At 35.6% G+C, this 18,366-nt stretch overlaps 1 protein-coding gene across 10 annotated transcripts in view; it reads right to left on the bottom strand.

The window, feature by feature from the left end:
- The window catches only part of LOC131801382 (filamin-C-like), a 154,433-nt gene that overhangs the window by 12,493 nt on the left and 123,574 nt on the right, over positions 1–18,366 (bottom strand). For 9 of the 10 annotated variants that reach the window (XM_059119986.1, XM_059119991.1, XM_059119987.1 and 6 more), the window contains 2 exons: positions 7,439–8,450; positions 7,145–7,365 (listed from right to left, as the gene is read on the bottom strand). In XM_059119986.1, the coding sequence (XP_058975969.1) occupies positions 7,145–7,365; positions 7,439–8,450 (1,233 nt within the window). Of the gene's footprint in view, positions 1–1,445; positions 1,993–7,144; positions 7,366–7,438; positions 8,451–18,366 lie in introns of those variants that run through there. The other variant, XM_059119995.1, reaches the window with a different exon arrangement.

The raw sequence follows: 18,366 nt of genomic DNA, 5'->3' as shown, positions 1-18,366 counted from the left end.
ACCAGCATTCAAATACTGATTCTTGAAGCTAATTTTATTTTCAGATCTTTGATCAATTAATTGCACATCATGACATTTATTGTCAGGAAAGAGTATGTTGGGTTCAAATCCACGTGTTGTTTTTCTGACGTATAGATGGCGTTTCAAAAAGTAAGAACTGGATACATATGAAGCATTGTTTTAAAATAAGTAACTATATGTTGCCATAAGTACTTCTTCAGTTCATCTGGGGATATTCGCCAATTAGTAGTAGTATTTTTATTTTTTTTTCCAAATGAATGCGTCAATGGTGAGGTTGTAAAATAAAAAAATTAGGTTTTCGGAAAAAATATTAATTAATTTTTATCTGCAATAGCTGCTGCTTAGTTCGGGTATGTGACTAACAAAAACATCGTTGGAAATAATCGATTTTTAAGTTCTTTCAAGAGTTATATGAGACCACCGCCCGGAATCCGTAGTAGTTGTCGTCTTTACAAAGGTATCTAATGATGTATTCATAGATGGCGCTTTTTATGCAGTAGTATCTCAGATCTCACTTATTGAAGTATTTTTATTTTTTTCCAAATGTAGACGTCTATGCTGAGCTTAACGGCGGTAAAATAACAAAATATTTTTTTATCGAAATAAATGTTAAATAATTATAATCTGCAATAGCTCCTGCAAAGTTCGGTTTTGTGACTAACAAAACTTTGTTGGAAATAGTCGATCTTAACGTTCTTTGCTAGAATTATATAAGGCCACTGCCGGAATCCGCATTAGCTGGCTTCTTTACAAGGGTTTATAATGACTTATTCACAGATGGAGCTTTTTTATGCAGTATTCTTGGCTTCAGTTTTTTTGAGGATCTCAATAGTTAAGGTAGTTTATTTTTTTCCAAATGAACGCTGCTATGCTGAGATTGACGGCGGTGAAATCAAGAATATAGTTCTTCGAAATAAATATTTCATAATTTTGTCTGCATGAGCTACTGCTAAGTTCGGTTTTGTGATCAACATTGTTGGAGATAATCGATTTTGAGGTATGAATCCATCGCCCGGAAACCTCAGTAGTTGTAGTCTTTAATAAGGTTTATAATGATTTATTCATAGATGGCGCTTTTTATGCAGTAGTTTTCTTTAAATTCAAACGAATTCCAACGAAGTACTTTAAAATAACTTTTTAGAAATCCTATAAGTTTCTAAATAAAATATTTTTATGGAAAATTCTTTGAGGTATTTCAGTGAAATATTCGACTCATCCTTCCTCACTTGAGCAATATTTTGAGAAAATTAAAAAATACACATTGCTGTTGATTTTAGGGGGTTTTCTCGAAGAAATATTATTTTTTAATTTTTATTTATTTCGTAAATAAAACCATTAACATTATTTTGTTTATTTTTTTTAATATTTATGTGTGTAAATATGTTTAGAGAGGAAGAAATACATAATAAATCGTTATGGCTTACACAATTTCATTGTCTCAGCCATTCGAAAAATTAGTCATTAGTAGGGAAGGGATCTCGGCTACAAGTTATTTTCGATTTTTTTTAATACATATCTTTTAGTTTTCCTTTTTGAGACAAATTATTTTGAACTATTGTTTTTCTTAATAGGAAGAAAATTAGTTAATATTGAAGATATTTCAGTTAAGTAGATGAAGGGAAATATTTCCGCTTTTGATCGTCAATAGTTGTCTTCTTTTCGATTTTAAATTAACTTAAATATTAAACAAAACAGGCAGGTTAATTAACAAAAAAAATATTAGAAATAAAAAATATGTTCGTATTAGTTAGATAAATATAAAAAAACAATAAAATTATTTGTTTTTGTTTCATATTTTTTCGATTACTCAATCTTCTGGAAGGGCATTTTTTGTTTTATGTAGAAGGAAGGGAGGGAGACTTTAAGTGTGTAAGTGGTAGATTTCAGTTGAATTTGTTCTTGTTTTTGTTTTTTGCATGTGTATTTATAGATATATATTTATATGGGTCTAGTACAATAATTTTCGTCGTCCTGAAATGCAAACACACAAAGAGAAAGATGTAAAGAAAAGAAAAATAATAACAATAATTTATAATATATATATAAGATAAATATTAACATATAAAAGGTGTTTTTACAAAATATAATACAAATGGAAATTTGGACAAGAATTTACAACAAGCGAAGGATGCAATAGAAAGAGACACAGAGTGGAACGGATAGGTTACACACCAAAAAAGGATAATTTAAAAATCAAATTAAGGTTTGGCTTTAATTGTTGAAAAAAAAAATCTAAACAAAGATTTTGACATTCAAAAAAAAAAAAAAAAAGGAATACAAAATTTTTTGAACCAAAAAGCGTTAAAACGAAATTATATGGATTTGCTCCAATCTCTAAGTGACACCAAAGAACTCGAGCAAAGAGTTTACAAGTGTTTTTATATCATTTATCCAAGCTTAATATGTCACTATCCTAATTCAGCCTAAACAGTGCTGAATGGCGGAATTTTGTGTTTTTATATCATTTACCCAAGCTTAATATGTCACTTTCCTAATTCAGCCTAAACGGTGCTACTGGCGGAATTTTGAAAATCATTCTCATGTCAATGGCAACAAATTGTTGATGTTCTCGTGGCTTTCTGTGACAGGGGCATTTATGCGAATACTTTGTACAATATGTATGTGATAATTGTATTTAGTGTGAGTTCGCAAAAGCCATCTGGATTCTGTATGTAAAACATTTTTTTTTATTATTTTCTAATTTTTGGCCAAATAATTTATGAATATGGTATTTGGGTTAAAAAAATGTGAAAATCGGAAGCATAATATGAAATTATTGTAGCATGGAATATTTCGAATAATTTACTTCAATTCAATTATAAACTAAATACTCTCAATACTCATTATTTGGAGAAGAAAATAAAGTGAACATTTTTGCTCTAGCTCGAGTTTTTTTTTAATATCTGCGGCATGTTTCACTTAAATAAAAACATAAAATTTAAAGATTTCATCAACATAAAGAAGGAACGCCTCAGGACTCAACTGGTCCAGTTCTACCGGATGTAATACACCAGCCTGTGTCTTATACCTCGTCGTTATCTTAAAATCCTGAACCATTTCTTGCAGAAGAAGTTTTCTAGGCACTTGGTGTAAGGGGATGTACTGGAAGAAGTTAACCGTTAAGAGAATTTTTTAGATATACCATGTTTGAAAAGAATCGCTGGCTTGCGCATGTTATGAGATACATAATTGTTCGAAAATTTGACCCTTTGTTGGAAAGGGAGTTTTCGTACCGGATCTAGCATTTCGACCATATCGGAGCCGATTTTCGTCAGAATCGGCATATTTATCTATACGATAAATCCGGCCATATTGCCATCTATCCATCTTAGTCTGAATTACACATCTGGTCAACAAAAATCATGTGAAGATATATCTAGGACTATGGGGACCATACGAAGACGTGGTCGTACCCAGTATGAACTTTAAATACAATATTTAAAACAATTCCTGTCTATAATGTCCCTAGAATTATAAAAATACCGATTACACGGACATGCGTGGACGGACACGGCCCATTTACAACCAAAACCTGTCTACTGGCAAAATACATAAATCTCAACAGACAGACAGACAGACATAGTTCAATTGACTCAGAATTTTACGCTGATCCAGGATATATAGTCTTTATTGTCTAAATTGAGTATTTCGAGGACTTACAAATAGAGTGACAAAGTTAAAATACCCTCCGTAGAATGGTGGGGCTGTAAAAAAATAATTTTTCTGGTATAGCCTGGGGTTTTTATACCGCCATAAAATTAAATTTATTTTTCTCCTTGCAACACCTCGAAATTTTTATGATCAGAATAAAATTATGAGGCGATTTACCGATATTCGTCAGTCTGTCTGAAACAACGATAGAGTCCACATTATTTAATATAGAGCTAATCTACAGCTACGTGTCTTGGCATGTTCTTGACATAACTCCAGATTTTAGCCAGCCGAACCAAACACAATTTTCCGATCCATTCCATCCTTACAAAATTAGTACAATTAGGTTCCCCTTATCAGAATTTTAATACTTATATGTACATCCGTCACATATAGGGTGAGATGAAAAAACTGCAACCAAACTAAGACTGGTGTCATTTCTAAGCCACTCGTCCGACAGCGGCTAAATTTATTCCAGAGACATTTTGGTGAGAATTTTCCAGAAAAAAATGTATTTGTGATGGAATTCAAGCGTGATAGTGTGATTTATTTATATTTGGCTGAAAACCCACAAGTGTCTATCGTTAGAGCACTCCAGTATTTAAATGTGAATTCATCTTTTGTGTCTCGTAGCATCGCTCGTTACCGTGATACTGGTACCGAAGCTCGACGTCATGGAGGTGGACGGAAAAAAACAGCAACATCAGCATAAATGGTTCGAAATGTAAATAAGCGATTTGATCGAACCCCGCATCGCAGTGGCCGAAAAATGTCTCATGAGCTGAACATATCGCAATATTCCATTCGGCAAATATTGAAAAACTGAGCTCGGCGTAAAGCCATTGAAATTCCAAAAAGTGCAAGAACTTACACCGCAACAGGAAGAAAATAGATTCAAAAGAGCTAAAGAGTTGCTTAGCTTCGCCGAAAGTGGTGAACTGCCGAATTTGGTTTTCTCCAATGAGAAAACATTCGTTGTCCAGCAGTTTGAAAACAAACAAAATGATCGTGTTTACTTGCCAAAGGGGTCCGCTAAAAATGTGCACCTTCGGCTGGCTGGCCACCAGAACACAAGCGCCGGCCATGGTGATGGTGTGGGCAGCCATAACAGCCGATGGTCGCTCTCCGCTCGTGTTAATCAGAATAAATACCGAATATTATCGCGAAAATATTCTGAAGGGTGTATTAAAGCCTTGGGCACGCAAACATGTTGGTCGCAGACCTTGGACATTCCAACAGGACACAGCACCATTGCACTCAGCATGCGCCACACAAGAATGGGTTCAAAGGAGGTTCATCGCTTAATTTCCAGGGCACAATGTCCAGCAAAATTTGCGGATACCAATCCGTTGGAATATTGTGTTTGGAGTATTTTGGAAAGCAAGGTTGGCACTAAAAAATACCAAAGTGTCGATCCCCTTAATCAAGCGCTTCGTCGGGAATGGACCAAAATATCGCAGAGCAACATTCGGGCGGGGTGTGACGGTTTCGTTGGCCATTTGAAACCCATAATTCGTGCCAAAGGTGACCAAACTAACTAAACCTATTCTAAAATTTGATGAATTTGATTTAAAAACTAGTAAAGAAAGTCTTAAAGTCGGGTGGGGCCGACTTTATGATACCCTACACCAATTTGCTAATTTAGTAGAGCTTCGCATAACAATTAAACGTTTTTATGGGAGAATTCAATCATACACGCTATGAATATAAATATAATTTAAAGTTCAAATGACTAAATATGCCGAAGCATTTGTATCTTTTAAATTCGGACTTGTATTTCCCATTTGATGCACAATTAATTTGAAATCGGAAAAAGATATATATGGGAGCTTTATCCAAATCGGAACCGATCTCGATAAAATTTTGCAAAGATATTTCTGAGCTGTATTTGATGTATTTCCCTGAATATCGTTGTTGCGGAGTGCATATTACACCACAAGGTGGTCTGGGTATTAGCCTTTGTGCATTTGTTTGTAACAGACAAAAGGAAACGAGATAGACCCATACTTCCTTTTGAAGATCTGCATAAAATCACATTCGGAGTCGATTTATGCATGTCCGTCCATCTGTCCAGGTATTTTTGAAAACAAAGTACAGTTCGCATTTATTGCCCTATCCAGATGAAATTTTGCACAAATCATTTGTTTGGCTCAAGGACGGACCCTATTAAAATTGGAAAAAATCGGTCAGAATTTAGATATAGCTCTTATATAAAACTTCGTCCGATTTACATTGGATTGTGCACCAAACGTCTAATATTTGCCCAAATTGTATGAAATTTGGCACTTACGACCGAATCGATTGGTTCAGATATAGCTATAGCTCCCATATATACTGTTCATCCGATTTGTTATATTTGTTACCCACAGCCGTTATATGCACTCCGTAACAACGATATTCAGGGAAATATTTCAAATACAGCTCAGAAATATCTTTGCCAAATTTTATCGAAATCGGTTCCGATTTGGATATAGCTCTCATATATATTTTTTCCGATTTCAAATTAATTGTGCACCAAATGGGCAATACAAGTTCGAATTTAAAAGATACAAATGCTTCGGCATATTTAGTCTTTTGAACTTTAAATTATAATTAAAATTATAATCATAGCGCGTATGACTGAATTCTCCCATAAAAACTTTTAGTAGATATGCGGAGCTCTACTAAATTAGCAAAGTGGTGTAGGGTATCATAAAGTCGGCCCCGCCCGACTTTAATACTTTCTTTACTGGTTTTGCAGTGTTTTTATCTTACCCGTAGGTTCAGTTACTGACCTATACTATTCATCAAGAGAGAAATTTGCGAATGCTACTTGAGTAAAAGAGAACTTCCTTACGGGGCCTCACATTAATGGAATGGATTTAAACATCTATGGGGAAATTTTTCCGCCCAGTCGACTTTCCTAATATCTATTCTTCCTAAAATAATCTACCCTATTATTTAATATTATGAGAATGCAGCTATCAAATAAAAAAAATTACAACACATGCCCCGAAAAGTCATGCAGATGCAGCGGATGCAATGTGTAGAGAAATAAATAATAGTTTTTTTTTACAAAACACAAATTTGTTAAAAATTAAAAAAAAATGTGTTTACAAACAAGTGCAAGTGTATCGTTAGAAAATGTATATTAACAACAAACAGAGATATTTTTTGGGAGAAAAAGGAGTTGCATTGCAAGAGTGAAAAAAATTCATGCTCAAGACTCAGAAAAACATGAAAGAAACTAAAAATTATTAAAAATGTGTGACATTTTGCAATAGATGTGATCATTGAGAGCCAATTTGATATCGAACAGAAGAAGTTTAATATGATAAAAACAAACTTATTCACAAACAAAAATGTTTTAACAAATAACACTCACAATAAGTATTAGTAAATATAACACATAAATTCTGAAAAGAAGAGAGGATCCCAAGAAACGATTTGCTCATTTCTCTGGGGCCCTGCTAGGACCACAACAATACGTTACCTTCAACATTAACTTCAATATCCTCTAAACGACCGCCGTTGTGATTGATGACAAAAGAATTCGATTGGTGTACGGGTCCGGGGCCACCCAGGGATACCTGGGGACCAGACATGCCGCCGCTTATGCTCACTGTGATGGGACAGCCGGGAACGGGCATTTTATTGAATGACACATTGATGGTATGCTCACAGGCCTCGGTGGGTACGAACGAAACGGAGAATCTGTAAAGAGTTAGAGAGAGAAAACAAATCAATGCCTCTACTTGTAAAGGGAAATTTTTGCTGTCAAACCCACCTTGCACTGCCTTGCGGATGTACTTGAGTTGGTATATTCTGGCCCTTGGCCGATATTGTTATCTCCAAATTACCCTCACCCGCGTCTCCAGCATCGACGGTAAACTGCACTGGGCGACCGACTGTACCACGCGAAACACTACCCACCACCACCTTGGTGGCATCGTAAGATTTTGCCAAGAACGGTGTACCCTGCACGGGGAAGCCATTGTATTCCACATTTATCGAGTGGCCACCCACATTGGTGGGTGTAAATTCTGCCGTAAATCCGGCATGTATATCACCGGTCACGCGCACCGGCAACTCTCCGTGGGGCCCACGAACACTGACAGCCAATTCGGCAGCACCACCACCACTCACTGTGATGTGAAAGGATGCCGGTCTATTGACCGGTATCAATTCCAAATTCGATAAATTCAACATGACACGCGAGGTGTCAGCCACTTGGCAAACAAAGGGACAACCCCTGACGGTTTCACCATTAAACTTAATGTCAATCAAATGGGGTTTAGCTTGTTCCGGTGTAAACGAGACCAAACAACGGCCACCGCCCACCACCTGGACATGATTCGGTACTTCTCCTTCATTTATGGAGATTTCCAACTGTCCTTCGCCAGCAGCGCTGGCATCGACACGAAATTGACACGGCTGGCCGACAACACCACCATTAACATCGGTGACCTGTATCAAGCTGGAGTCATAGACTTTGGCTATCAACGGACCGCCAGATATCTTTGTACCATTGATGGAGGCCTCAATGACATGAGTGCCAACCTCGGTCGGTACAAATTCGATGCGTGCAGCACCATTTGCCGCCTCGTGGGTGACTCTGGCATTCAGCTTGGATTTGTTAGGACCCAAAACTGTTGCCACGCACTCGCCTTTCGCAAGGCTTTGTCCAGGAGGCGGCAGTATATCAAAAACCGCCGGTGTGTTGGCGGGTACAAGACGAGTCGATTCGCCCAATGCTGTTAGACCGGGTGTGGACATGATTTCAACGTGCCACGGTGAACCTGCAATGAGAGAGAATGAAAAAAAAATCATTAGTTGAGGATATGTGAAAATGCAATTGGAACTTAAAAACATCAAATAAACAATGAAAATCTTCGATGACCCGAAAATACAGATTTTTCCAATAAAGAGGTAAGTTCTCAAAAAATAAATAAAAAATAAAAAAAATCTAAAGAAAGAAACCTTGAAATTGGTCTTCTAAAGAGAGAAGAACTCAAAAAGGTATTAAGAAGCGAGATGATCTCAAAATTTCATTTATATATGTAGAGAAGGTCTCCAAGAAGAGTTCTATAAATATAAACGTGGCCGAAAACTTTAAGGAATAGAGCTTTCCGAAATCTTATATAGGCGAAAAATGTTTTAAAGATCTCCTATTAACAAGTGGAGCTTTAAAAGACATTTTTCATATATTTTCCATTAAGAGAATAGTTTTAAGAAAAATTCCATAGATGGGCATGTATTCTTGAGGCGGAAGATCTTTAAGAGGTCTTTTACAGACAAATCCGAATAAGGAGAGATTTAGAGGTCATCTTTATGGAATTGAACTCAAACAACCTAGAGAAGAGACGTTCGAAGTATTTTAAAGGTGGAATGGCATTAAAAGTTCTTCTAGAGACTCTTATGTCTTAAACATATCTTCAGTAAACAAAAAAAGTTAAACACCCCTCTATAGACGAAAGAGCTTTTTGAAGTCTTCGATAGGGAAAGGAGCTTTACGAGTTATATTGTCGATAGAAGAACCTTAGGTGGCCTTCTATAGATAGAGCAGCACTAAGAATTTTTCTGGAGACAAAAGACCCTCAAAAGTTCCTCTAAATACAGAAGACCTTTGAAAGATATCCTTAGAAAGTTATACGGTAAACAGACTGGCTATGAAGGTTCCTCTACAAACACGAATCCTTTGACAACCCTTCTCTAGCCAGAGACCTTTATATAAGTCCATTGAAAGCTCTTTTATAAGTAGAAAACCCCATACCTCCACATTTTCTCCTTCGAATATCTTCTGAAGTCATAAGTTCTATGAATGTTCTTTTAAAAGCCTTGTATAATAGAAGACTCTTGAAAGCCCTTTTTAAGAAGTAAGCCTTCGATAGCTTTTGTTATCTCTTCTTTAGACGGAAAAAGCTCTTATATCGATTGAAAACCTTTGAAATCCATACCAGAAATGGACTACTTTTGAAATCTCTTTTATAAACAAAAGACCATTAAAAGTTCTCTATTGAGCGAGTATCATCGGAAGTTCTTCTGAAGACATAAGTTCATTGAAAGTTCTTATATAAATATATTTGAAAGATTTTATAAGAAGAAGATACTAGAAAGCTTTCCGATAGATAACACAAAGCTCTTCCGTGAATTGAGAACATTTTAACTGCATCCTTAAAATGGTAGCCCATTGAAAGCCTTCTACGCACGAAATGCCATTGAAAGCTCCTCTATGCACGAAATGCCATTGAAAGCTCTCTATAGAGCGAATACCTTCAGAAGTTCTCCTACATAGTTATTTAAGAATTCATCATATATAGAAGACGCTTGAAAGCTCTTATTTAAAAAGAAGACTTTCAAAAGCTGTTATATCACCACATATTTGAGAAAGAAATTCGGTAGACCTCGTAATGATTTTCTATGGGCAGAATTTCTGAGATAACTGTTTTACATAGAGAAGGCACATGGAAACTATTCTCTAGACATGAGAACATTATACACTATAGGAAAAGGATCAGTTAAAGTTACTATAAAAACCGAAGACATTGAAAAGCTCTGTGATAGGAACAAGAGCTATGTTATTCAGTACAGAAAGTCTTGGAAACTACTTTAATAGCCAGAAAACTTTCGAAAGTACATCTATTGGCAGACGGTCTGTGACTGTCCTTCAATGGACATAACATATTTGAAAGCTCTTCTATAACCGTCTTCAATAGCCAGAAAGCTCTCGAAAGCTCTTATGGCAGAAAGCCTGAATATATTTAAATTTATTTATATAAGGAACAACTTCGAAAGCTTCAAAAGCGTAAGAATATCCCTGTTAGAAGAAGCTCATCTATAGGTGAAGGGCTTTGGAAAGCTCGCTATAGAAAGAACACCTCAATTAACACATTTTCGTTTAGATCTCTTCCATAGTCCGATGATCTCTGAAAGTTCTTCAATAGACGGAACCCATTTGAAGGTAATTCTTGGGCGTTATAGGTTTTTTATAGACTGAAGGCATTTAAAAATTTCTCTTCAGACAAAGGGCCTGTAAAAACTCTTCGGTAGACAATAGATCATCTCTTATAAGACCAAATGAAAGAGGCTAGGTACTTCTGTAATATCTCATAAACATCTAACTTTCTAAAGTATTGCTTTCAAACTTTAAATCGAAGATATCCCCTCCCTCCCCTATTACATTTCTGTTCCATTTCTTTACAATTCTCATAGAAAAAGAAATGCTCGGGAGATTGGAAGGTAAAAACGCTTCCACTGTTCCCCAAAAGAACATATCAATTACCTTGGGCTAGGCAATCAAAGCTATGCGCTGAGTAGAAATGCGGTCATTGTGGAAAGTGCAACAATAGATAATGACGGTAAGAGACAATTGGAAAGGTGGCTGGCATTAACTTGAACCGAGTCAAACCAAGATCAAATGCTTGCAGTTTTACACTCAAACACACACACACAACATATTCAAATTACTTTTATTTAATCGGGTCGGGGCACAATTTCCATAACATTTCCTAGCTATTGTTGTTCAGCGTCTGGAATAAACAGCAGGGGGAAAATAGAAAGAAAAATGTCACAAAGAGATGTATGAAATCACGCACAGATTTCCACCATACCACACATAACAAACAGACATGCAGAAAAAACAGACTTAGATCTCAATCACACGGCATGGGTTGGCTGTTAACCCAAGGGGAACACAGTGAAGGTGTTTTAAGGCCAAGTCAAAAGAAGAAGCAAAATAAAAACAAAAACTATACATTAGCTGAAGACATGTTAAGCTCTCCATTACATGTCACTGCATTCAGTCAAGCAGTCAGCCACTCAGTCATTTAGACAATCAGTTACCCAGACCCAGAGCCTTACCTTGTTCGCTTCAAAGGTAAAAACTAGAAACACCTTAAACTTGCGTTAAATTATGGGTTACCCATGATGACGTTCTGTGGTTGGTCTCATATTCCCTATGTAAATATCTGCCATGCAACCCAACCACCAAAATCAGTTGCCTGATATCATGATATGATATGAAACACCGATTTAGGGGAAAATATCGTTAACCAAGTTATGGCCAATTTCCGTTGACTTGGTTTAATGGAAATTGTAATAAGAACAATTTGGAAATTTATTTATGATTCTTTTTTTGAAACTTCAAAATGGGATTAGGTTTTCTTCTTTGAGAATATATTTATGGGCTTTAAGTGGTTATTTATGTTGCTGGCATGCATTCGGTTTTCACAAAAAACAAAAAAAAAAGCAAAAAAACACTTATTCCGCATATAATTTACGACAATTTCTTAGCTTATTTTCCTTTCGTGTTTAGAGTGCATTAAATTAACCTTAGAATAATTGAAAGAACTCTTCACGTCAAAATCATCCATCTACCGTTCAAATAAATTAGGAATACAATTTTATCAGACGTTTTTCCTAAACTAATTTGAAAGAAAGTTAAGGGGGACAGAAGTAATGTTAGGTGTGCTTTATTAGACAATTTCTTAATTGTGGTGATGAGGGAGCAATGGAAAGGGGGAATCTAGTTAAAGCCACTTGAGTATACTATCGCCTTTACAAATTCTCAAAGTGTTATCTAAAATATTGGGAAGCTTTAGATTTTTCAATTTTCCCGGCCAAATATCAATTTTTCGTCTAAAAATTTTGACATATTTATTACTCTTAATAGCCTAGGCGTGCTTTTACCTTTTTTGAAATACCAAATTTTTAGGTGAAGAAATAGTTCTTTCTTGTGACTAAAATGCAGGTCGCATTTATTATCCGATTGGGATTAAATTTTCCAAACAATATTTGGTGGACCCAAGGACGAACCCAGTTCAAATCAGTTCAAATTTAAATATAGCTACCAAATCAGTTCAAATTTAAATATAGCTACCATATAAATCTTTAACCGGATTCGGATTAATTATGTCCCTCACATTCGTAATATGCACCCCACTAGAATGATATTTGGTACCACATATCAGATACGACCCAGAAATACCTCTACCAAATATTATCAGGATCGGTTCAGATTTGGATGTAGCTCCCATACATATCAACGGATTTCGGGTTAATTGTGCACCAAATGGAAAATCTGTACATACAAAGTACGATATGCACTACTATGTGGTAGATAATGTAAGTATCGAATTCTCGTTCAAAAAAATTTTTACTCGACATTATTATTTGATTTTATGATCATTTTAACGGGCTGCAAAAAAGGCTTTCGGTATTTTCGCACTAAAAGGGCACGAAAATTATATTAAATCACTAAATATTGCACAAATCCCGAATATAAAGGGGTACTGTTATATAGGGACAATACCAAAACTTAGACCTATATTGACCGTTTTATGCAAGGATGTAGACCTATAATTTCGATTTTTTTTTTGTTACAGCGATAGATGAGAAGCTAGACCTAAACAAGTTAAAAAGCAGTAAGTTCGGCAGGGCCGAACTTTGAATACCCTCCACCATTTGGGACGAATTTTCGAATTAAAATTTTCAAAAATAAAATCCGTTAAAAATTCTGTTAAGATCTTAAAAATATCGAATATAGCCGTTATATTGGGGCCTATACGACGTGGACCTACATAGGTCTTGTTTGTCATAAGATATTACCATATTCAAATTCGAAACTTGAAATAAACGGTGAATATTGTAGATAAAGTCATCAAAATATCGTATATAGGGAGGTAGCGTTACATCAGAGCTGTGCGATGACCTGCAGGACCAACATAGACCATTTTCTGTCACAGGCTGTAGCATCCATTACGAACTTCAAATACGACATTCCGGTGAATAATGACGCTAAAAAAATTAAAAATACCGAATACTGCACAGACAATCTCCTGTCATAGGCTGTAGCATCCATTACGAACATCAAATACCAAATTTAAAACAATTCCGGTGAATAATGTCGCGAAAATCAACAAAGTACCGAATATCGGGAGGTACCGTTATATGGGGGCTATACGAAGACAATTTTCAGGCGTAGGCTGTAGTATCCATTTCGAACTTCTAAAACCAAAATAATTCCGGTGAATAATGTCGCTAAAATCATCAAAATACCGAATATCGGGAGGTACCGTTACATGGGGGCTATCTGAAAACGTGGACCTACATGGCCCATTGACGAACTTAAAATGCCTACTGAAAAAATAAACATGTGTGCAAAATTTTAGCCTTCTATCTCAATTCGTTCGGAAGATAGCGTGATTGCAAAAGACGGACAGACAGACAGAAAGACGGACATCGCTAAATCGACTTAGAATTTTACACAGATCAAGTTGGGTCTGACATGAGTATTTCGAGGAGTTACAAACGAAATGGCAAAATTTATATACCCTCCATAGTATGGTAGAGGGTATAAAATGTACAGTATGTGCATAAAAAACGGCAAATGGTAGCAAATTTCGACCGGTATTGGAGTTTGGAACAGGGCTAGAATAGAGAATAGAGTTCATTAAATTTAAAAATATTAAAAATTTAAACCCCGAAAACTATTACCGGGTTGAAGAGCGGAACTCAGGTTTTGACATGTTTGTGTTAAGAGGTAGATAGGACGAAGACATAATAAAACTTGCAATAATTGTATGAAAAATTCCGAATTTTCTACCACCGGTATTTGATGTAAAAAAGTACTAGAAACCTGTAAAGCTTTTTCAAATTTGATCTTAAGATCAGTGAAGGTATGAAGCTTAATGATTTGTATGAAAAGCATTATACAGCACGGTTAATAATAAATTTGGTGCCATAAAAATTTTGTGTTGAAGTGCACAAACCCTAAAATAATGGCCCTAAACGTAGTACTGGGAGCTAGAAGTCTTGTGATAAGTACGAAAAGTCAATATATAGAGCTTCAGTTTTGATCACTATTCGTGTAACGGACTAAAATAAGGAAGTTCGTACCATAATCGTACGATAAGTACTAAATTTGGTTTCATAGATATTAGGCAATAAGTGTACGAAGTCTACAAATTGATCTGGAATTCCGAAACTCTTTGCGAAGGGGATAAATTTCTAAGTGTGCAAACCCAAAAATACTGGTCCTAAAGTTTGAGGTATAAGACTTGTGATAAGAACGAAAAGTAAACAAACAGAACTCTCCATTTTAATAACTTTTCGTGTAACGGACTAAAATAAGGAAGGAAGTTTGTACCATAATCGTATGATAAGTACTAAATTTGGTCTCATAGATATTAGGCAATAAGTGTAAGAAATCTACAAACTGAGCTGGAATTTCGAAACTCTTTACGAAGGGGATAAATAAGGATGTGTTAAATTTCGTACGAAACATATAATTTTCTGAAATATCGAATAGTGTTCACCTTTAGTGTACAGAGTCGAAACACGGAAGAATTTCTGAGGCAGTCGGAAATCAATGAAATGTTGCTAACCAGTAAGTTTTAAAAGAAAGCCATTAAAATGCCAAAAGTATAAAAAATACTAAAAGTTTTTTTTTTTTTAAATGGTGTCATTATTATTAAAAAGATTAGAAAATTCCAACCCTAAGGCATAATGAAATGTTGGCATTGTTTATTATTATTTCAAAATGTTTACAGATTTCATACCAACTTTAAGTCTTCTGTTCGTAATTAGCAACAATGAAATGTTTTGTCTAAAATATATTCTTAATTTTCCAAACCTAAAAACCTTTCATCACCTGTCGTATAATGGCTCTCTCACACACAATCATCGTTAAGCTAATGTTTAAGTTATTTTCAACAATCAGCCAATTCAAAGTAATATGTCAAATGACACCATAGGCCATAACAACGAAAGCTGATTCATGACAGACACATAGAGACAGACACATAGGTTAACAAAAGTTCGTTTGTGGTCGTAGACCCATAAAAAATCACCTCGAAATGAAAAATTTGTGTTGATGGTTAGAGGGGGTAAGACGAACTTGAACATTTCCTTTTTCTGCTCTTTCTTTTGCTCATGCTGGTGTAAGCATTAAACGTGTTAACCCACCAAAAATATATAAACGGACAAAAGAAAAAAAAAAAAAACAAACTTCATTACTTAGCACATGTTGTTCGATACGTTTGGCCATTTGTTGTTGGTTCAATTATTTATTTTTTGGTTTGTCTAGAAACGAACGAATATGGGTTTGGAACAGAGAAAATGAAAATGTGTGTCAATTACCAAAAATCACTGTCAAAATCCATATTGAGCAAAACTGTATAAGAATTATGTATATAGGTAAAGAAAACGGAAACGCAAACAGAATAAAAAAATAGAAAAAAAATTTGACGACTTGTGACACAACTTGTTTGAGACAAATCGAAATATTCCTTCCTATACAGGGTGATATGAAAAAACTGAAACCAAATTCATACTGCAGTCATTTCTAGGCCATTCGTCCCACAGCTGTTAAAATTTTTGCAGTGACAGCTCATCATATTGTTTACAAGCGTACAATAGTATTTTTTGGTGGGAAGTTTTTAGAAAAAAAAAAATATATGTGATGGAATTTAAGTGTGATAGTGAGATTTCTTTATTATTGGCTGGAAAACCAAAAGTGGCTATCGTTAGGGCACTCCATCATTTAAATGTGAATAAATCTTTTGTGCCTCGTACCATCGCCTGTTACCGTGGAAGAAAACACCAACATCAACAGAAATGGTTCGAAAAGTAAGGAAGCGACTTGATCGAAACCAGCATCGCAGTGACCGAAAAATGGCTCATGAGCTGAAAATATCGCAATATTCAATTTGGCAAATATTGAAAAATTAGCTCGGAGTAAAACCATTGAAATTCCAAAAAGTGCAAGAACTTAAACCGCAACAGAAAGAAAATAGAGTGCAAAGCGCAAAAGATTTGCTTCGCTTGGCCGAAACTGATAAATTGCCGAATTTGGTTTTCTCCGATGAGAAAACATTCGTTGTCCAGCAGTTTGTAAACAAACAAAGTGATCGTGTTTTCTTGCCAAAGAGATCAGCTGAAAATGTGCACCTTCGGTTGGCCACCAGAACACAAGCGTCGGCCATTATCTCGAAAATATTCTGGAGGGTGTATTGGGCTCGCGAACATTTTGGTCGCTCACCTTGGACATTCCAACAGGACTCAGCACAATCGCACTCAGCACGTACCACCCAAGAATGTTTACAAAATAAGTTTCCTCGCTTCATCTCCAAAGCACAATGGGCACCAAAATCTCCGAATACCAATCCGTTGGACCATTGTGTCTGGAGCATTTTGGAAAGCAATGTTGGCACTAAAAAAATACCAAAGTGTCCATCACCTCAAACAAGCGCTTCGCTGGGAATGGGCCAAAATACCGCAAAGAAACATTCGGGCAGCTCGTGACTGTTTCGAAAAAATGTTCCCTTTTATGTAACATTTTAAAGAGCAAAGATGAATTTTCCAACCGAATTAATTGCAATTTGGCGTTTCAGTCAATGTAAACGCTTCTAGTATAAGGTCTTTGGTATATCCTTGTATAACGCAACCTTATGATGTTCCGTATATCGAAGGTTTCAAAATTTCCAATTTTCCATAGAAGCGACTGCAAGTTGGCAATTTGGTTTCTAAAAAATTTTAATACACTCCACCATTTGGAAAGAATTTTAAAAATTAAAAAAAGAGTCGGTATAACAATTTTCTTTCATAGGTTGCAGTACTCATTACGAGTTTCAAAGACGGAATTTGAAACAATTCCGGTGAATAATGTCTCTAAAAGTATAGAAATACAGAATATCGGGAGGTACCGATATAGGGTCTATACGAAGACGTGAACCTGCATAGGCCTTTTTTGTCATAGGTTGAAGTACCAACTTAATATTTACCAATACGAAATATGAAACAATTCCGGTCTATAATGCTGCTAATATCATCGAAATGCCGAATATTGAGAGATTGGAGTTTAGAAATACACGTTCATAGGTCTGTGGATCCTCAGAGAGATCTTCTTTAAAATTCCACTTTTACAGGTTTGTAGATCCTTAGGGAGATTTTCTTTAAAAATTCACGTTCATAGCATGGTGGAGGGTATAAGACACTGATTGGACGGACATTTTCTAGTTGAGTATAAAATAATGTTTTCCAAATCGAAAAACAGACAATTTCTTTGTCATATTTCCACCCAAGTGACGCCATACCGATTTCAAATATGTTTTTGTTTTAACACTTGCAACATTTCCAAACAAATTAAACAAATCAAAAAAAAAAAAAAAACAAAAAAAACAGAAACAAATATTATAGAAAAACACAAACGTTTTTCACAAACTCCCAGGTATGGTCTCTTAAACCCGTAATCAGTATTTGAGGACACTCACAGAACACATATGCACACACACACACCGTGATAAATAAAATGTTACGTTTATTATTCATTGCTGGAAACCGTTGCAACGGTTTTAATGAAAACTTTTCTGTGTCGTCGTTGAAAATGGTTTTTGCATTAAAAGTCATGTCTTCGGGCGGTCTTTAAAACCAATAGCAACAAGTTTCAAGACATGGCTAATAGTTTGCTTGCTTGCCTGCCTGCCATTATCGCAGATGGTGTTGCTGTTTTTATTTGTATTTGTTGTATTTTTTTTTCTTTATGTAGCAACCAAACGACCACACTTTGATTCGGTTTCGGGTTAGGTATGTGTTAATGTCTGAGCGGTTTAACTTGTTCGGTGCAAGTCTTTCTTTTTGTGCTATTTACTAATGTGACTCCGATCGATGTCGATGTCTCACGCCAAATGTATATAAATTTTAAGAAAAAAAAAAATC

The sequence above is a fragment of the Musca domestica genome, unplaced genomic scaffold (assembly GCF_030504385.1).
Source record: "Musca domestica strain aabys unplaced genomic scaffold, Musca_domestica.polishedcontigs.V.1.1 16, whole genome shotgun sequence".
Lineage (NCBI taxonomy): Eukaryota > Metazoa > Arthropoda > Insecta > Diptera > Muscidae > Musca > Musca domestica.
The sequence above is the reverse complement of the archived record's forward strand: the minus strand, read 5'-3'. Positions and strand labels throughout refer to the sequence as shown.